Source organism: Lissotriton helveticus, chromosome 3_1, assembly GCF_964261635.1.
Source record: "Lissotriton helveticus chromosome 3_1, aLisHel1.1, whole genome shotgun sequence".
Lineage (NCBI taxonomy): Eukaryota > Metazoa > Chordata > Amphibia > Caudata > Salamandridae > Lissotriton > Lissotriton helveticus.
Window position 1 is genome coordinate 1369945926 of NC_136061.1, and position 22309 is coordinate 1369968234.

Here is a 22309-nt window from a genome sequence, read left to right on the forward strand (position 1 = left end):
GGTGATGTGGGGCAGGGGAGGAGCAGGGTGGGAGAGTAGTAAACTATGAAATACGGCCAAATGCAGGTAAGTAAACATATAAATAAATAAAACGAATTTCGTTGTGCTCACTGCATCGAATTTGGCGATGTAGTGCGTGCAACGAAATTCATTTTATTTATTTATATGTTTACTTACCTGCATTTGGCCGTATTCCATAGTTTACTACCCCCCGCCGTGCCCCTCCCCCGTCCCACGTCACTGCCCGGCAGCATTACCACCACCGACACCTACTGTTGACACATAATTCTGTCCTTCCCTCCTGCATAATTCCAGTGGCCCTGGAATATGGCTACCGATTTTCCATTTCCATTCATTTATACAAATAGGAAAATATCCATTTCGCTTTGTGTGTTTATTGTTAAGTATGGAAAAAAAACAGAAAAAATATCTTTTTAGGGGTGATTTTCAATGCTGTGAATCATGTAAACACCAGTGCAGACTGACATGTAGGAGAGTTTTAAAAGGATTCCAACTGAAGATTGAAACGTGCTGAGGTTTGTATCATGATGCTTATATTTTCATATGAGTGTACTAATGTGTGATATACGGCTGCGTGTAGCACTAAAAGTCACTTGGCATCCAATTACCAGTGTACATTCATCAGTTTAATAACTACTTAAAGCTTTGTTTTTTCACAAAAAGCTAAATAAATATGGAAAAGCACAACAACAAAAAAGAAAAAAATTAAATATGAATACATTCTAGAGGAAATGTGAAAATAAAACAAAAAACATAAAACTGAAGGCCAGAAATATGGACTACGCAAGTTAGGTATGTTCTTGCTTGGTGCCTTGGTACGTTCCCAAAAATCTCTCCCAAGTTGCAAGATTTAAAATCCAGGTGCCAGGTTTTAGTAAATGTGATTTGTGGAAAATATTGCTCCTTGTTGGGTAACATTGCTTCAAAGTAAAACAGAACGATTGCCAAGAATCAGTCTTGAACTATGGAAATCTGGAATGATTTTGCAGATCTCTTTGTAACATGATAATTTCACAAATCTACTTTGTCTGGAAATCCACGAGTGGTTTCTAGATACTAACTAGTCTTTGTAAAAAAATGTGGTTCCTTACTCGGGACTTTATCATTTGAGGAATGATAGCAAGGAGTTACACATTTCTTTTACTTTCACATTCCTAACCAATCAATGCACATTTCTAAGATACGATGTACTTAAAAAAAAATACTTTTTGTAGGTAGTGTTTTCTTTAACCCTGCATCATAGTCAATTGCTAGTAAATGTGCTCACATCTTTAAGAAAGTGGTCCATAAGAGACTCTTTGGACACATCGTTCTTCACCATACCCAAAAATCTTCCATGAGTGGCCCACAAAACAAAAGAACAAAATATATAAAAAGGGAAGAGTTCTTTGTAAGGAATCGAAAATTTGTTAACTATAAACATGGCCTAGTAACTGATCTGAAGGAGAGGGCAAAATAAGATTGTAGTCATTACACGAGGCATGAAAATGGGCAGACCTGTTGGTCAATGGGCTCTTTATTTACTATCACATTCCCCACTTAACTGGCAAGACTGGACCACATCATCTTGTTACTGGGCAGCTCAATTCGGAGTGGGTCAGAATTTTGATGTGGAAAAACATCTTTAGAAAATATTGATACTGAGGAATGCCTTTCCCCGGTTTAATTGTACCACCCTTTTCCAAGGTTTCCCATTAAGAATGAGGGTTAACTTGCAACTTTGACATTTGTGCGTCCAATTACAGCAGACTTTACCCTCGTTGTGGCAAGTTTTCGCCATGCAAAATCAACATATATTTTCTCATAGAATCTGCATAAAGAAACTGCTTGGATGTGTAGTAATTTAACATATGCAAAAGAAACAATTGATGGACGGAATGCTGGACAATGCAAGTATTCACCCCCAGTCACAAGGATCTGGGTTAACTCCATCATTCTTTTGCTCACCACACCACCCCAGTTTGGACCCAACCATATGCAAATCAGTCTTGACCCTGTGCCTTGTGGGAACAGTCCAGCCCGAACTGCCAAGCCTCGTCCTCCCTGGACTGGAAACAAGCATTCTGGGACCAGTTTCAGGGCATCACCCTTCATCAGCCAGGCTAGCTTGAATCCAGTGATGTAGTGAGCACACGACCCACGTCTGGGCATACCTTTCCCACTTAGGGCGACATATGCAAAAGAACAATTGATGGACGGAATGCTGGACAATTCAAGCATTCACCCCCAGTCACAAGGATCTGGGTTAAATCCATCATTCTTTTGATCAGCACACCACCCCAGTTTGGACCCAGCCAAATGCAAATCAGTCTTGACCCTTTTCCTAGTGGGAACAGTCCAGCCCGGACTGCCAAACCAGGTTCTCCCTGGACCGGAAACAAGCATCCTGGGACCGGTTTCAGGGCATCAACCAGGCTAGCTTGAATCCAGTGGTGTAGAGAGCACGGGACCCACGTCTGGGCATACCGTTCCCACTTAGGGCGACCTGTAATTCTGACTGTAGTTTAACACAAACACCTGTTCACGCCAATATATGAATTAGTGAGCCCCTTGGAAAAAGTACCTGAGAGTTTCAACTTCATAAAAAGTTGCCCCACATAGTAAAAAAAATATAGTCACAAACATCAGTCACTTTGCAAACATGCTAAAACATGACTGATTTGCGAAGTAATTAGACTTCTTGCGTTGTATTACTCTCCTAGTTTGGCTAATATATCCTGTGATTAGCCCAGGAGTGTAATGCAAGCCTCTGTAGCCCAAGTGGCACAGGGGTTCCTCAACCCTTCTGGGGGCCACTATTCTGCCCAAGGCCAATAAATAGCTGAGCGTTATGGGGTATATTCTGTAGGGAGGGGGGCCCATAATTTTGCGTTACGTCACTTAATTAGCCCAAAATGGGGTGAGTATATCCAGTGGGTGTTAAAGTTATCTGAAAGTTAAATGTCTACAGCTCAAAAGTTTCCAGTAGCAATTGTTTTAGGCTTCGACATACTACTGAGATTTTGCGTGGAAATTGCCGTAGGCACTTCTTGTTGAATATGCAGATATACATTGCATGTGCTTTGCATGTGCTTCCTCCTTGGTTGTGGTGTTACATTAAAAAAAACAGGCAAACAAAGAACAATTGGAGATGGTCTAAGGAGTGAGTAAATCCAAAGGGAATGTACCTTCTTATCTCCTACGTGACAAAAAATGCACAAGGCAAAAAAATCCCTGCTCAACACCTCAAAACTCCAGTCAGAATTGTTTATTACCGAGAAATGTTTCCACTTATATAATTCATATTTAACTAATATTAAATCGAATTTGAAGATGAGAATGGTTCAGGTGGCCAGACCCCCTTCAAGAAGGCCCCTCCTGCATCTCAGGACATTTTTTAAGCCACTTTTCTGTCTGAGGAGTTGGGTCCTCATTAGGGAAAGGATATTGCAGGAATACTGTTAGTGGGTATCCTTATGTGCTCTACAATGTTCTGTACCTGCGTTTGTGCGGCTTTTAAACTGTTCCAGTCAGGATGATCCAATGAGACTTCAGAAGACTTTTCACTGTGTTCTGAACATGAAGAAATTATTGGGGTGAGCTGGGATTTGGCTAGCCTTTCGGGCATGAACATTCCTATTTATAAAAGAAAGACATTTGTGAAATAAGACAATTAAAAGACCTTAACAAGAAATTCAGTTCAGTGTCTTTTTATCCAAATTCTTTGTATGTATTACAATAAAAAAAGTACAATCAAATTTACAAAGCTTCTTTTAGTTTGCACATAATTCCAGCAATTCTCTGTCCTACAGGGCTAGCTACCAACAGAGGCCTTCAATGAGATCAAGAACAAACGTAAATCCCCCATATATTTCTATCAAACCAGTTATACAACAGCTTGAATATACTCCAGCGCAATAATTGTGTAAACATACTTTTTTCCTGAATGTAGCTTGACAAAGGAGAGACATCACCATCTCCAAGAACATGTATCTGGATGGATGCTGTTCAATGCCATTCTGAACGGCATGATGATCCCCCCAACTTGGCTGGGGGCAGAGATCGTCCCTATATTCAAGAAGGGTTCGCCTCTGCTCCCAGCCAACTACAGGCCCATAAGCCTGATAGATGTTTCTCAGAAACTCTTTGCCAGGCTACTTCTGGATCGTCTGATGGATTGGATCCTGGATCATGAAATCCTAAGTCCTCTCCAGGCGGGTTTCAGAAGGAAGATCTCCACCACAGACCAGGTCTTTCGGTTCGCCCTCATTTTCTGGAAAACGGTACAGCTGGAGGGTGGCAGCCTCTACACTGTATTCGTGGACCTGAGGGCGGCCTTCGACCTGGTCCCCCGTGGAAAACTCTGGGAGGTGTTGGCCAAATTGGGGGTCCCGAGGGGCCTGTTGGAGATGATTATTCGTCTCCATACGGCCAACTTTGCTCAGGTGAGGTGTGGCAAGGATGGGGCGCTTTCTAACCGATTCCCCGTTGACAGGGGGGTAAGGCAGGGCTGCGTGCTTGCACCGACCCTGTTTTGCCTCTATGTCAACGGGGTATTCGCCCACCTTAATGGAATTTCCAACTTAGATGCTCCCAAGTTGGCAGGTAGCAGGGTGCCAGCGATTATGTTCGCCGATGACACCCTGCTACTCTCAAAGTCCCCAATGGGGATGCAGCGCGTCTTAAAAGGGTTTGTAGATTTCTGTGGGGAACACGGTTTAGAAATCAACACCTTAAAGACCAAATTTATGGTCTTCAATGCCCCACCTAAACTACATTTTACACCTACCATTGGTCAGACTAGTCTTGAAAGGGTTCACACCTTTGAGTATCTTGGGGTCATGATAAATGAAAAAATTACTTGGTGCTCACAACAACAGAAAGCACTACTTAAGTTGACCCAGTACTCGGGAGGGGTTTTAAAGCTCATAGGGAATAACAGGTCATCAATTAGACCCGTTGGCCCTCCACTTCAGATTTACAAGGCACAGGCAAGGGGGGCTGCTATGTATGGTTGCGAGTTATGGGGTCATGTAGTCTCTCCAGACTTAGCGAAAGAGGAGAACAAGTTTATTAGGCTCTTGACCGGACTTCCGCCTAGTACACCCCTTGTCCCACTGAGGTTAGATCTGGGGCTGCGCCCTCTAAGTGAAGAACTGGCACTGCGTCCCTTGGTCTACTGGCGGAGGCTGTGGGCAGTCCCGGAATTGATCAGTTACAGGCAGGGTCTACAAGAGGTCCTAGCTATCCCGAATGCTGGGAAAATTAAATGGCTAAAATTTATTAAAACTGAATTAGAGGGCTTAGGTCTAGCGGCACTCTGGTCTGATCCCTTGACTGTATGTTCACGAATTTCCAGAAAAAGGCTGGCAAAGGTCTACCGCGACAGTAAATTGGCAGAACTCTGTTGCCAGCCAACACTGGGGTCACTTACGGATTCATTTCTATGCATCAAGGATCATTATAGTTTTGAATCAGCATTGGAAAAAATGTATCCCGTCCTACTTAGAAAACTCTACCTGCAGTGGAGGCATGGGACCCTCCCACTAAGAGCTCTAACAAGTAAATGGAGAGACCCAATTACTAGTTTATGCCCGGCTTGCAGAGTAGCTACTGAATCAGAGCTCCACATGGTCTTTTTCTGCCCGGCTTACAAGGCTCCCCGCAAAACATGGATTGCCCCCATATGCAGGAACATGGGGTTTGCGAAGTGCCTGGCCGCGTTTAGAGTACTAAAGACAGATATGACTGATCACATTGTTTTTGCTGTAGCTAAATATCTAGGTGCAATGTGGACGTTGAGGATACAGAGCATAAAGGCTGGTCATTAAGTCTATTGCAAAACAAGGAACCATGCCAATGTAAATTTTGCTTGTACCAGGATGAATTGTGATGTTTTAAATGTTTTATTCTTTTAAATAACTATGGATTGTATTTTGTGTATCTTTTATGGTAATAATATTGCCGAAATAAAGATTTATGAAATGAAATGAGTATCTGAAAAGACAATTGACAACCTAGAATTTCCAGGACATGGTATGACTGCAGAATCTGCAGCTGCGGCTGCAGGTGGTGGACAGCGACACTTATTTTTGGGGACGCTTACTTATTGGTACCATCAGCATAAGGGCTAGAGGGTGATAAAGAAATAGAAAAAAGGAAGAAATAAGGAGGAAAAGAAAGATAAAAAACAGACATAAAGGGAGAAACAATATGGAAAAAAGTCAGAAAGATTGACATGCAGAGATAAAAGTGTGGGGTGGTGGAAACAAGGCTTGGGTTGGAATTAAAACGAAACAGTGTTGGTATTTTGGCAACCCAAGAAAGTTGGCAGGGCCAGCTGCGGGTTTCTAAGAAAACATTTGGGCCCCTGCACATATTTTAGCTACAAGAAAAGCACTGTATGGCATTGAGTATAACTCAGAGCAATGTGAGGACACCAGCCATGAATATCTGTGGGACATAATATCACCAACATCTACAGAGCAAGGTATTTGCTCCCTATTGCTGAAGACTTTCATCAGCATGTCAAGAGAGTTGTTCGGAAATACTAAATTATATTTTTCTAGGCATTGGTTTCTTGTTACAGTTTTGAAAAGTTTTTTTGGGGTATGGGGACAGATTTACAAATATTTCGAATTGCGACAGAATTCTAGGTGTACAAGTGTGGTGCAGATCTGCCAACTTATAAATGTATTTCACTGTATGAGGAGGGTGGGAGGTATCGGTGGGGGTGGGGCTATGCCTCTCACCAATCCCACCCCCCTTTAAAAAGAACATTTTTTAAAAAGCGACAAAGGGTTGCTGGGGATGTGGCTTCGGCTGCTCAGAGCTTCAAAAGACGAGCTGGAAAGGCACTTTGTGCAGTGGTTCCCAGCTCGGGTTCTCTTCCAACGTGATCTTTGGCTCCTCACTATGTGTCCCTGAGTCCACCTGCGGGGAATCAAAATCGCGTGACACACGGTGACACCTTGTGGGATGGGAATGTCTGGCAAAGCTGCGACAATTGATTTTAAACAAACAGAGAGAAAAAGGGTGTTCTACGTATGTGTAGGGAGGGAACTCCTGGTCCCCTTCTTAATATTTTAAACAACAAAATGGAGGAGTGCCCCCTTGAGTTTTTGCAGAGAGATCCTCTACAACAGAAAAAAGGTTCAATGGTGCACAATGTGCCCAACCTGTTAAAGGATGCTTTTTTTTTTTTTATATATTTTTTTTATTGAGATGGATCGGAATATAAAACAAAGTTACAAAATACAAACTGGATACCATGTGATACAATCAGACATTTACACATATGTACTTAAAGTAAATAGCATGTGATAAAATCAGACAATTAATATATATCAATTTCTGTATCTTCCTAAAAATCATGAAATATGCAAAAATGTTACAGTCCTGACAGTGTAGGAGGATTGTTCTCCCTTCAGCTCAAAGAGTCTATTCATCTCAGCTCTCTCCAGTTCCTAAGAGGAGCCCAGATCTTTTTACCATAATCTTTCCTCCTTTTACCCTTAAAGCTGTATAGGCATTCCTCTATGTTATGGATCCCCATCAGCCTAGTTAACCACATCTGAAAAGAGGGTGGTGTCGGGTCTTTCCAGGCCGCGGCTATTAAGATTCTAAAAACAGCTACTAATAGAAAAATAAAAGCTTCAGCTTCATGTTCAATTACTAAGTTTTCATCCCTGCCGAGCAAGACAGTGGTTGGGGATAGAGATATTTGGTGCTCTAGCAACCCCGATAAAAATTTTTCCATTTCTGTTAAAACAGGTGTAAGATTCTGACAAGAATAAAAAATATGCAGTAAATCCGCCGGGCCTTGATTACACCTGGGGCATTTATCGTTGTCTCTTAAGCCCCATTGAAACAACTTTGCGGGGGTATAATACAGGTTAAAGACCATCTTGTAATGCTGTGCTTTTAAATTAGTTGCTCTTAATACCCTTTTATTCAATGCAAGAGCGTAATCTACATCTATGTTTGGATCCCCTATTCTTTGAGCCCAGGCAGACTCTATTTGTCCAATATCGTCACCCAGCCCCTTCAAGAGATAGCTATACCCTATTTTGATCCTCTTGCCACCATTTATTACATACTTCACAAGAGGATTTAACTCCTGTATTGCTAATCTCGGTCTAAATGAATTGATCGTTTGCTTGAGTTGATTATATAAAAACCAGTGACTGGCAGGAATACCAAATTTCTGTTGTAGGAGATCAAACCCTAGTAATTCATCCCTACACATGACGTCCCCCAGACATCTGATACCCAGCATCTTCCATGTGCTGCTATTTCTATTCTGTCCAAGATGAGAGAAGGGATTTGAGCTCCATAAGTCAGTTGTACCATTGATCTTCGGGATTTTCAGAAATTTCAATATTGCCTTCCACGTGCCCCATGCACTTAGCATTACTTTGCTTTTACTCCTTTTGAAGTATGAAATGTTAATTTCTCGTGTTAAGAGCCCCCGAGCCCTTTCTCCTACTATTAGTTCATATATTGACGGAATTCTATAAGAGCCAGGTGGAGTCTCTTGGACATCATATTTCACTAAGTAATTCATTTGCAACATTAAACAAACCCAATGGTACAACCTCAGATTAGGTGCAGACAGCCCTCCTCCCTCCAATGGTGCAGAAAGTCGAGCCAAGGATCTCCGAATTCTTCCGTACTGCCACACAAATTGTGAAAAAACAGCTTCCATTTTTTTTAACAGGCACTCTTCTACCAATAAGGGTATGGCACGGAATAGATACAGCAATTTCGGAAACATTGACATTTTCAATACATTCACTCTTCCGATCAAGGATAAATGTAAGACATCTATTCTTCTGAGTTCTCTATCTATTGAGGCAAGTAAAGGCAGATAATTCTCCTGAATAATTTTCCCCACATTAGCATTGATTCTTACCCCAAGGTAAACCGCAGAGTCCACATATCTTGGGTCTCTTCTATGAATATTTTTTGTGCCGATTATTATTGTTTTTTCCGCATTAAGCCTATAACCAGAACACAATCCAAACTCATGCGCGAGATGAGTAAGTTCGATCATTGCCATTTGCGGATCCAGGGTAGTGATTGCCAAGTCATCCGCATATGCCAATAATTTAGTACTATAACCATTGATTATAACTGGGGATATGTTATCAGAGGCAAGGATTTTCCTAATAAAAGGATCGATAAAAAGTGAAAAGAGTATCGGGGAGCAGGGACATCCCTGTCGAGTTCCTCTCCTGATCACCACTTCTTCTGATTGCAAACCCATTGCCGTGATTCTGGCTACAGGATCCATGTACATAGCTTTGATTGCATTCCTACATTTCTCTCCAAAGCCCCTTCTAGCCAAAACCTCCCACATAAAATCCCAGACCACACGGTCAAAGGCCTTTTCGGCATCTAAAAGGATCATGGCCATATCTCTTCCCGTAGCAGCAATTGCGTCAAATAGCGAGATTGCCCGCGCCGTGTGTTCGGTTGTCCCCCTTCCCGGGACAAACCCATGCTGCCAGGGTGAGACAAGTTGACCGATAACCCTCCCTAATCTTTTAGCCCAAACCTTCGAGTAAAGTTTTGCATCCGAATTTATCAGGGAAATTGGCCGATACGAACCGGGATTTTCCTCCGGTTTCCCCTTCTTATGGAATATTACGATGTTAGTTTGTTTCCATGTGTCGGGGATCTTCCCAGAGCAGATGATTCCATTAAAAAGGTCTACAAGCATAGGGAGGATTTCCTCTTCCAGAGCCCTATAAACTTCTAGTGGTAGCCCGTCTGGACCTACGGCTTTACCCGCTGCTAGTTCGTATAAGGCAGTCTTAATCTCCTCTAATGTTATATCTAGGTCCAATTGCATCTTATCCCCCTCTCCCACCCTTGGACATGGTGGCCCGTAGTCATATGAGGGCGCTACCACCCCAGTCTCCTGGTCATATAATTTTTGATAAAATTTCTGGAATACCTCCATTATTGCTTTAGGATCTGTATGTTCCACTCCATTATATTTGATCTTCACAATTTTATTTTTGTTTGTCTCTTGCCTAATGCGAAGGGCTAAGACCCTACCAGCTTGCTCGCCTGTCTCATATCGTCTTGCTCTATATGTCTGATAGTTACAGATCTCCTTCTGTGTAATTATTTTTAAAATCTCCCCCTTGATCAAAGCCATAGTTCTAGCCGTTCCCGAGCTATCCTGACCTGAGACTATCTCCACTATATGGCTTTTCTCAGCTTCTGCTAACTCTAGAGTGCGTTTTTCCATATTGCTTCTATCCTCTTTTCTTAATTTGGCTGCGCAGCTAATAGTCTCCCCCCTTAATGAGGCCTTAAAAGATTCCCATACGCTATTTCTAGACGCGCTATATCTGTTAATTTCAAAGAACCCTTTTGCCCACTGTTTAATATGTTTAACATACCTTTCATCATTTAGAAGTTTCCTTTCGAAAGTCCACTTTGACATTTTTCTTTGGATATTGGGGGTCTTTAAAAAGAACATTTTTTAAAAAGCGACAAAGGGTTGCTGGGGATGTGGCTTCGGCTGCTCAGAGCTTCAAAAGACGAGCTGGAAAGGCACTTTGTGCAGTGGTTCCCAGCTCGGGTTCTCTTCCAACGTGATCTTTGGCTCCTCACTATGTGTCCCTGAGTCCACCTGCGGGGAATCAAAATCGCGTGACACACGGTGACACCTTGTGGGATGGGAATGTCTGGCAAAGCTGCGACAATTGATTTTAAACAAACAGAGAGAAAAAGGGTGTTCTACGTATGTGTAGGGAGGGAACTCCTGGTCCCCTTCTTAATATTTTAAACAACAAAATGGAGGAGTGCCCCCTTGAGTTTTTGCAGAGAGATCCTCTACAACAGAAAAAAGGTTCAATGGTGCACAATGTGCCCAACCTGTTAAAGGATGCAGAAAGTCCTTTTTGAAGACCTCTCACCCACCAACCTAGTTGGTGACATGCTTCATTATCGGGGTCCCACCCCGAAGGCCGAGTGCCAACAGGGTGTGCTTCGACACCTGACTACAGTGGAGCGGGTATTTTTTTTTCCTTTTATATGTGCAGTGCTAGCATGTCACCAACTAGGTTGGTGAGTGAGGGGTCTGCAAAAACAAGCTGTCGCGGATAAGCATCATTTTACATGGTGCAAACGTAATCATGTGTAAATGCTTAATAAAAGTGTGTGTTAGCTTTTCTTCTTTTTGTACCATCTTGTCTTTTTCCAGTGGAAAATAACCTTGATCCACCGTTTTTTTTGGGTGCGCCCTCCCAATTCCTACCCTGGAAAGGGATTTTCTCTTGCCCCCAAGGAACACATCTTTCACTGTGTCTAGAGATTGACTGCGCCTTGGAAAAATGCCCCTCAAAAACCACAAACTTATGTTTGTTAGCGATCAACACATTTCTGCTGCATTACCACACAATACTACAAAAAGAATTTGAGACTGACCTAGTGCACCAGCTGTGACGCACTTGTCTCCAATATATATATCACACTGGGATTTGCACCTTTATCACCGTGCTGAACATCGAGGTGTACATGACACATCCAAATAAATGTGCATAAACGGGTAGAAAATAATAACTCTGGCATTTTGATATGTTCTTGTTTAATCTTAAGTGCACAAAAAGGTGTCTTGCTTCGAGCAATGGCGCCTCCCGTCTCCGGGCGAGTGACGTGCCGAGCGAGGACAGTTACGACCATTCGCTGAAAGAATGAGCCGACCTCGCTCACCTCCCGGAGCCTGCTACTCCGTTTCCATCTCTTCACGGCAATTTAATTAAGATTCGCACCTTCAAATGCCGCCGCAATGAATATTAGCATTAAAATCAGAACCATCTCACGGGCGCGCCACTTCTTATGGCGCAATCCAGCCTCAGCGGTCTCCATTCAATTTGTTATAATGACAGTGTTTAATCATGGAGTCTGGTCTACCGCGCGCCTCGGAATCGAGGTCACACATGTGGCTGTTCAAGCATGCAGCATATAATCTATAACTAAGATTTCTTTTGTGAGTCCCTCTTGGCTACGCCATTAATTACCGATACATTTATTGCATAAAAGGTGCAGTTATTTTGGCCACTTAACATTTAAACTGATCTACAGTAGGAAGTTTGTAACTGTGGCAAAACTCAGATGCAACACCGTAACAAAAATAAGTAAAAAAAACAAGACCTACTAAAAGCATAAGGTGTTTTTAAAATCGCTCTGGCCATGTTATATGAGTGAAAGTGTTGCACTACACAAAGTCCATACAATTACTTAATCATCGTTTACTCGTCAGTTTACTAAATGCGTTCACTCTATTATTTCAATTATTATTTCTATCGAATCTGCCCTGCATGAAAGCTGATCTTTACTTCACAGTTTCAAACGAAAAATATTTTTTTCCTCTGGGCTTAGTCACAATCCCTGTGATACAAAATATATGACAGAAAACAGGACAACGTTAAGGTGAAAATCAATTCATGTATTTGCAATATTTTTGTGATTATTGAAGTACTTTTAGTGGATGTCTACTTAACATTTTAGGGAGGTGAATGCATATTACACTTAAAGCTAAATGTTCTGAGCAAAAGTCATTTAATTATATTGAGCATGGCATAAAACTGTGCGTGCCTTGCCTAAGATCAAAATTAATTCAATTATTCGGCACGACTATATGCTTGAATATAGTTGCTTATGGGGCAGTCAGTGTCCAGCAGCGGAAGTCTTTCTAAGCACGAGACTGAAATCATAGGCTCAACTTGTGAGTCTGACAAAAAATCTTAAGGGAATAAATGAATTTTACAAATTCCTTATTCAAGGGTATACTAATCAGTTACACGATCTATGTCCTATCGACCATCTGCTATTTTAACACTACAATTTATACCATACTAAACTTCCTAAAGCAAAGTTAGTGAAATGTATGTAATTTAAATGAACTTTTGGGGATAAATACTTTCCTGCTGATGTCCCTGGTTTGACCCAATGTCAAAGGGAGATTTTATGTTATATAAAGGTGCACCTGATGTGCATTTCACTCATCAAAAATAATTCCTATTAAGTGAAGCCTAAACTGTGATGTTAGACCTACATAGAACTGCTGGAAATATCAATGGCTTCACTGTTTTTTCCTCGAATTTGATGTGGTCCCTGATCCATCGCTTTTGGTTGGGCCCTTTGATTGGGGAATAAAAAAATCCACACACACACATTTGCAATACACAGACTTAAGAACGACATTTTTTCACGAGAAGCAACAGTGAAGAGGATGAAGGAAATTCAAGAGTGAGCATTTTGCACCACATCTGAGTCATCAGAAGAACGAGCTCCTGACCTCAAGCTCGGTGAACTACACATACTGCTTTAACCTCTTCTGCAGTTGCTTTGGGAAGCCAATGCACAGATGGCAATATGTGCAAAATATAATGTTGGTGGTGTTGTTTTACAACAAAGGCATGGTACAACATTTTGAATTTACTGGGGATTTTCCGACAGGAAAACCCAAACAAAAACTGTCAGGATATCTTGTTGCTAAAGGACAGCAGAGTGTTTGTGGGGGCGGGCACTCATCGAAAAACATTCTGCTCATCATTGTCAGAAAAAAAGCAGTAGATATTATTCACAATTGACACTTAGATTGCCCAGGTCTAGAAGCCTTCAATGTGTCACTGCTAATCCTGAAGCTGGAAATGTCCACTTTGAGGACAGTTTAGTTGCATGTTCAGAATTCAGCTAATGTCAGAAGGCCAAAACATGCTGTAGTCTTGCACTACAATTATATCAACTGTGACAATCAATAGCTAATAGAGATGACAAACTTAGCCTGCACTAGTAGGACTACACCAATCATCAACCTGAGCACCTCAATAGTCTTAGGCCTGAGCAGGGCTTCCAAGAAATACTTTTATGGATCGGCTCAAGTGGTTACAAGGTCTACATCATTTATGTTGGCAGAAATTAGATCCATCGTTAAGTTAAAAAGAATTCCTAAATATGTGGATCCAATCTTCTTTGAATACAAAGTCAATAGCAATCATGAATTAGCGTAATTTGATAAATTAATAAATACTAGGTACAATATAAATGCTATATATAGAAATAATCTAGTAAGTCCCAACAACTGTAAATGTTAATTGAACTGAAAATTGAACCAGTGTTGAACATGGATTAAAGAAGCAATTGACCCCTTGCAGTATGTGCTATATACTCTTTTGCTCAATAAATTTAACTATATTTGACAAACTGATCTCTATGTGCTTCTACAAGAAGCTGGCACACAGACACATTTAAATGTTTTTTTAATATTCATGTAAATAAACAGATCACATTATGTATTAGGCACCACCAGCATATTGAGCTAGGGCAGGACCAAAGCCGAAGACACATAGGGCCTGAATATGACTTTCGTGGTACAGTGCCGGCTCCACCCCGCCGCCAAAGCTGTGATTAGGCCTCCTGTCTGGTGGGCATTTTTTTGGCATTCTCACGGCAGTGCCTCTAAAAATGGGAACACCAATGGGAACACCAAAAACAGTTCCTGCACGGCATGGACTGGAAAGTCTATGCCGTGCAGGAACTGGGGTGTATGCAAACAGAGGGGGACATGCACCCTTAAGAGCCCCCTTTGTTTCCTCTCCAACAGGGTTTTCATGAGGGAGAAACCAACATGAAAACCATGGAAGAGAGCAAACTCCTAATATGCTTGACGGGACCGCGGCAGTTCCGCCAAGCATATTGATGCTTCCTGACTGCCACAACACTGCTAGGGAACAGCAGTTCCCAGGCGGATGCAGCATGGAAATGGTAGTTCCACCGCCCTAAACATTATAGGGCAGTCGTGAGACTGTTTAGGGCGGTCATGAGACTGCCGCCGCTGCGCCCCCACGAGCCTGGTGGTCTGTGGACTGCCAGACTTGTAATCAAGACCATAGTGCATATATGCACCTTCTTGAGAATTCTGTGCGGATGCACCCTCAGCGCAGTAGTGTAATCAGTGAGGGTGACAATAAGCACGCTTAGCCATTATATAGAAGATTTTTATGAGAGTTTATGGAACCCAATTGCACTAATCTGAAAAACTTAAGGGGAGGCGCAAAATGTAAGCAGCATCCTAGGCGGTCTACATTCAGTGCCCCGCCCCAGATCTTGTAGAGGGACTAAGAAGTGATGGAATCTGTACATTTCTAGTGATGCTAAAGTTTCACTACACCAAAGCTAAATACCGTTCAGGATCAATCATTTATTTTCCTATTTATGTACCTGTACCATGAGCTGGATGGATGCACTAGTTAATTCTTTAACCCCTTCCACGCTCATGACGAGCTCAGCTCGTCATGAGGTACGCCTGTTGTACGCTCATGACGAGCTGAGCTCGTCATGTAACGCGGTGATTGCGAATCTTCAGCGCAGCGCGGTAAAACGCTTAGCGCGGAAGGTGTTAATGTGTGTTTGTATGTGCACACATTCAAAAATTATGCAAGCATAAAAGCAAAGATGATACCACCCCTCAAATACCACAGCTGACATAAAACAACCACCCTCTAGTGCTGGGGCATCAAGAATTCTTTTGGACAGACTTTGACCTCAATATCCCTAGCATCACTTGAAAGTGTACTTTTAAACTTTTTTCACAAGATATATCAGTCAGATTGTTTACTGTATGATATAAATATAAGTCACGTTTCATATACTTAAGAACAGCAAGTACTACTCTTTACTTATGCTAACTATAGTTATTACATAAGTCTAGAATTTCTATAAGTTCAGACATCTTTATCAAAATGACTTCTTCCTTGCATGCAGCAATGCCAATTTAAGGAGTTTATAATTGACGCTTACCTGAGGAGGTTGGCTTTGGAAGGCGACTTAGAAACGGCTGTACACTTTTGGCAGTCATAACAGAATCCGAAAGGGAATGGCTTATATTACTATCATCTGATTCATGACTTCTGTCAACTAAAGGCACTTCTCTCTCAAGGGTTTTGACTTTTGAAGAAAGATTTGAAAGCGCATCCAGCAAAGGTATGAAGACTTCAGTGTCTAGGGGTTGCTCTTGTTTTGAAGGGTGCCGTCCAGCTGCTCGGTTTCCAGAGTCAGGGAGAGGAAAGGTTCCTATTCCACTGTCCAGTGTTCGCATCAGACAGCTTGACTCTAAGACACAAGTACAATGTAAGATAGGTGAGCATAGAAGAGTAACTCTACTTAAAATACAACATAAGAGCCAGCGGCAGTGCAAGAAGATAAAAAAATATAAAATGTAAGATTTCAAGAACTGCTGCTTAGTGTCAAATGTTAGCACTGTTTCTAAATGTATTGAAATTGGAATTTACAAATCACTTGTTCAGAGGCTTCTGACAGGTAATCTACACTGAGTCACAATTTATTGACAACTGATTCATAAGAGATCATCTTCTACAATATTCTCTTTCCAACCTCAAACGTTGGCTATTTGAAAGTAGTTATTTATATCATATGGGAAGAATAGCTATACAATGACAAATACAGGATTCAACATGAAACCAAGGTGCTCAAAGTCAAGATGAAATTTAGTATAGGTTATTGAATATATCTACAGCATCCTGCATATTGAGTGAGCTATTTATTTCTAAGAACAACTATATCATATTTTTGTAAGTTGATGCATTATGGATGTTTTAGACAGGCACCAATATAACATCAGTGCTGTCCTAATGTGTCACAAAGTGCAATTTAACTTCCGTTCATATATAATCTTCATTGGATAGTTGAATAACCTAGCCAGCATTCTTTTACACAATCCACTCCAAGACATATTTAATGTAGATCTAGTATTACTATTAGGAATTGGTTGCCATGACTTTAGCACAGAATTGTAAGTCACTACGCAGTGACCAGAAGGATTTACAAAGCCACATGTTGATTACCATTAAAATATTAAGAAACTCCAGAGGAGCATGCTATTCCAATGATCATGTAGGTATTGAAGATACAATGACTCAATAATAATAATAGGCAGATAGCAAATTTTACCCATCCCATTATGCAATAGAATGAGGATATCTGTTGGATGTGCGAAAAGACTTAGGGCTGAATACGATCTTGGCAGACAGGGTTAATACGGCACGAATGTGACGGACATAACCCTTCCGCCAAATAATATTTTAATTATATCCTATGTAACTTGTAATATGGTGGACGGACTATCCATCACGTTTGTGCCTAAGTATCTCATGAGCAAAGAACGTAATCAGGCCAAAGTGTCTGATTTCGATATTAACGGACAGACCACCATCCTTCAGGGAGGCCCCGATAATATTGATACCTACACCGGGTTGTGACACTTCTGGCCCATCTTCATACAGGCCGATAGCAGTATAGTGCCATATAATGTGAACACTTCCTAACCTGACCGACCCAGATCAAAATGGTTTTGTGCCCGGGAGGAGAAAGTCTGTGAATATTAGGACACTGTACATAATTATAAAAGTGGCTCCTTTAGAGCAGTCTTCATCACCTTGCTTGGTCCTTGACCTGGAAAAGGAGTTTGACACCCTGGATTGGGAGTACTTGTTTAAAGTGCTCGCCTAATTTGGCTTAGGGTAGCGTACCATACCGGTGGTGAGGCTTCTCTAAATGGACCCTACTGTCGGGGTCAAAATGGATGAGTTGCCCCATCCCCCTCCTCTTTGTGCTTACCATGGAGCCAGTAGTCATCACACTAAGATTGGAGGCCGGAGCCTGGGGCATCCCACTAGTTAACAGAACCCAAGCGGTCACCCTATACAACAAAGATATCATATTCTATATTAGAGACAGCATGGGTGATCCTCTAGCAAGGTTCAAACCCTTAAGGAGTTCCACATTTCACAGTTGCAGGTTAACAGGTCTAAAATGTGCCTATTCTGGTTACACTCCAACAATGCTTTGGCTTGTCAGGATCTGGGTGGCAGTCCAATCAAATGAGAGAGCGCTCCTTCCATTACCTGGGGATCAAGATCTATTATGTTGATCGAGACCCTCTCAACAGACTCCCCAAAAAGTGTCCATTTTTGAGAAATCTCCAACTCTTGATCATGGGATGCATCGTCTTATCCAGAATAGTGATATTGCCTTGGCTCCTATATTATCTTGCTAACCTCCCCATCCTCCTTATTAGAGAATTTCCCCTTTTCATAGCAATTGACTGTTTGGTGTTGAGTAGAGCAAGACCAAAGAAGTGGGAAGCTACTTCACCCCCTTTTCAGACCTTTTGTGATCCCAAAGAGCAGGCCTTTCATCTTTTCTTGTAGGCTAGCCAAGGGATGGCTTATCAAACACCTCAGACTGCTAAAGATGGATAGTTCTATAGCATGTGTTGGAGGCCTACTGAGGGTACAGTGCATTCATGGGAGGCGATGTTAGCATCAGGAAAATGTTATTGATTTTATCAGAAGTAGGTGTAATGTAGAATGTTAAATTGTATATATTTAAACTTGGCATTGTGAGATATAGTAGTGGATACAGTTGTTGCTCCCCAAACCCTGTCATGCAGTGCTCTTCCTATTTCTGCCTCCATGCATCGTGCAGAGACTGTAGCGATGGTTATAAAAGTCGATGAAGGGCCGTATATAGCCCGCTGATTCACCTCCTACCATTTCCCATCACAAATAATGTCTGAATCTGACAGTTTGTCATGGATTCTGCCTTAGTAATGTGCTATTTAACCTGGAGGGTGTTAACCAAGACTCAAGACACTCTTTAAGTATGTCAAAAGAGGGGAGTCAGCAATCCTGAACCATATATTCCCAATGCTTCAGATCACCAGATGTAAGGCGACCTAGAAGCTTAGGCAAACCAGGCCAGGGGATAGCAAGATGTAGGACGTAACATGTTTTGTGATTAGAAGGCTTTTTGCAAAGTAGCTCAGCGTCACATGTAATACCCAAGGAAAACTACATCTAAGGTTAGGACCCCAGAGTAGATCATGGTGTACATTACCAACGTGCAGGGAGTGAGTGTCCGTTAGTGCAGGTTACTTCCAGGAAGTGACCCGAAAGAAGGCCCATTGGTGCTAGTAAGCCAGGTAATAGTACTCAAAATTCACAGAGCTGCGCTGGTCAGCTGGGAGGCAAAACGTAGCCCACGCGACCCTCCAGTGGCTGCCGTTCCATATGAGTCACCTTAAAATGGGCTGAGGTTGAGAGTAAAGATGAGCGAACAGAAGAAACTAGAGGCATGTCTAGGTGCCCAATCGTCCATGACTGGGACGAACTAAAGATGCCTTAATTTCAGCACATATTTCCTAGGCTTGCTGAACCCCAGGACCCTGGTGGGGAAATGGTCTGGGTATTAGACATTACAGAGCTCTCAGAAAGAACCTGCCAGACACTTTTGCAATCAGGTCCCAGCTTCACCCACACCACTGTACCTAATGCCTCTCCTTTTTACCTTTCCCTCAGCTGGTTAGAGCAGAAACTTAATTGTTCTCCTGCTTGCACTGAATGACGATACCTTGCCCGCTCATCTGCCTTAGCACCACCATTATCAATCTCTGCCTCCTTGCCTGTGGGATCGGCAGTCTACATTTGAAGTTCCCTTTTATACTGTTCACTGCTGTATCTTATATTGGACTAAATATGCCTTTCACTCTCAATGAGATTCAGTCTATTTTCTGCAGCTAATCTATACTGTGGCAACTGAGTATGCAGACTGTCTCTGCTGTTAAATTGCATGCCTTATATTATGATCCATCCCTCCTCCTTCTCATAGTAAAAGGGATTTTTTAATGTAATTTAAAATCCCTAATAAAGATTCGTTTAAAAAAGAGACACTCCAGTATTGAACACAGCAAGAGAAAGTTGCAAGTGAATCTGTTGCTAACTAGGAGGGCTTTCAGGGGTTCTATTACCAGAATGATTTTATAAAGATTGTGACTTACGATTCAATTTACTGTAATTTTTTCCTAATGCATTGGCTAACAAGCCATGGGTATAGCTGGCATGTCTGATGGGAAAGTATTGGAATATTTTAATGTTTTGTTGTCTGTAGCAAGGGTCAGCATCAATAATTGTGTGCTGCACATTAATGGCAGCATGCGATTAGGAATCCCTGCCCACTCCATCCCTATTTGAGATATATATATATATATATATATATATATATATATATATATATATATATATATATATATATATATCCACAACGTGATCCTGCTTACAGCGCGCTCTGACAGTGGGTGCTTGGCGTGGGAGCCGGATCCTGGCTCCAATTTAATTTTACGGGCAAAGATGCACAGCACTCCGGAGTAGAAGTTTTAAACTTGTTTATTCAAAACGACCCAACCAACGCGTTTCAGCCTCCACGGCTTTGCTCACGGTGAGCAAAGCCGTGGAGGCTGAAACGCGTTGGTTGGGTCATTTTGAATAAACAAGTTTAAAACTTCTACTCCGGAGTGCTGTGCATCTTTGCCCGTAAAAAAAAAAAATATATATATATATATATATGTATATATATATATATATATATATATATATATATATATATATATATATATATATGCCATGAGTGAGTCATGCTTTGCCCTATCTACCTCAAAAACTATATTGAATAGCATATTACTCTTTGCCTATCTGAATATATGGTTTACACCATGACGTTTTTTCATGTGCATTAGTACAAAGGTTTTTAAGCGAAACCAGAGGCCAGTCACTTTGCATAGGCTGATAGTGTGAAGAAGTGAAGATTCAGATTAAGTCTTATGGCCTCATTATGAGTTTGGCGGTGCAGGAGAGGGACCGCCTAGCTCCCGCACAGAAAAACCCAAGTTTGAATCACCAGGCAGATTAGGAGTTTTCTCCTGTCTGGCAGGCTGCTCCCATGGTGTTGCCTATGAAATAGGCACTGCAGTGGGAATGTCAAAGGCAGTACCTGCGCGACATGGACTGCAGCAGTCCATGCAGTGCAGTTAATGGTATGCATGCACACAGGGGGGCGCATTTTGTGTCCCCATGCATACATCCAAATGGCATGAGGCACTAGGCGGCCCTTTAGGGCCCCAGTTCCTTCCTCACCGCCACACTTTCCATGGCAGTCACAGCACCATGAAAAGTGTGCCGGTGAGGAAACTCGTAATATGCTAGTCGGGCCGCAGCAGCCCGCCAAGCATATTGTGGTATGAAAATCTCTGATCCCTGGTGGTTACGGTTGTCCCAGAATGGCCTGACTGCCTTGGCCATAATAGGGCAGTCTTTCGACTGCCACTGCCGGACCTACCTGAGTCTGATGGTCCTTGGACCGCCAGATTCGTAATAAGGCCATTAGATCCAACTAGTTTGTAGTGTGGTAAGAACATGGATTTCAGCTTTGCATTGTATTAATGTCTCAATCTGTTTTCATTACTACACCTGTGACAGATAACGCATTATTGACTCACTTTTATTTCCAATGGCATGGCATCAATATGCTTTATATTTATTACGCATATGTGCATATTGAGGACCTTTGTTATAAATTCCTATATAAAAAACAAACCCAAAGGTCACATGGGATGCAACTGTCATCACAATCCACAGAGGAGAAAACAGGACCATATTAAATCTGTTAACCATTATGCATTTTTTATATTACATGTTTATTTTGGGGCACACAGTTTTTAATAAATAGCTTTTTCAAACATGGAAATAATTATTCAAAATACCAAGTAAAACACTTTACTATATGGTTGACTGTAAGGAAAGGCGAGGTAAAAGTAAGTGTGCATCTGTTGTCACTGATTGACCTCGTAAGTGGAGTTAACATGCGAATAGTGTTCATATATATCTAGGATGCCTCACCTTATACTACATTGGCTGGAACTTACAATAAAAGAAAAGGGAAAAAGCAAAAGAGGCATGGTAATGAATTCGGTGTCAGGAAGGACTTTATACTTGTTCTTTGCTTCCTGAGGGCATAAAGCTATTAAAAGATTGTATTGAGCCTTTTCTTATACAGCAAATTAAATGAAAAAAGTGTTAAAACTAGAGAAGTGAAGACAAAAAGCTGGTTCACTTACACAGATCAGAACCGTTTTTGCAGAGGTGACACTCTAAAATGTGCAAGGAAGAAGTGCGAAATATATTTAAATACCATTATATTTCTTTATAATGTATACTTGCCTTAAAATTAATTTTTGAAAGCAAACCCTTTAAATGCTGCAGGATAGCAAAGAAGGATAATGTCCCTAAAATAATTGTGTATTTAACAATGCAAACAGAAAACACGCACTATTCTTTTTTCAGCCATCATCATTTTGTGCAATGAAGTATTTACATCAAGTTTTCCCATTACTCAGTAAATGTAGAGCCATTAATCTATCCGCATCCCTTCAGAT

The 22309-nt window shown here is 41.6% G+C and overlaps 1 protein-coding gene across 3 annotated transcripts in view; it reads right to left on the reverse strand.

The window, feature by feature from the left end:
• Positions 1-22309, reverse strand: part of NCKAP5 (NCK associated protein 5) — a 768214-nt gene that overhangs the window by 61942 nt on the left and 683963 nt on the right. For all 3 annotated transcript variants that reach the window (XM_078682016.1, XM_078682017.1, XM_078682018.1), the window contains exons 14-15: positions 15823-16134; positions 3500-3636 (exon numbers count right to left, since the gene is read on the reverse strand). In XM_078682016.1, the coding sequence (XP_078538142.1) occupies positions 3500-3636; positions 15823-16134 (449 nt within the window). The remainder of the gene's footprint in view (positions 1-3499; positions 3637-15822; positions 16135-22309) is intronic.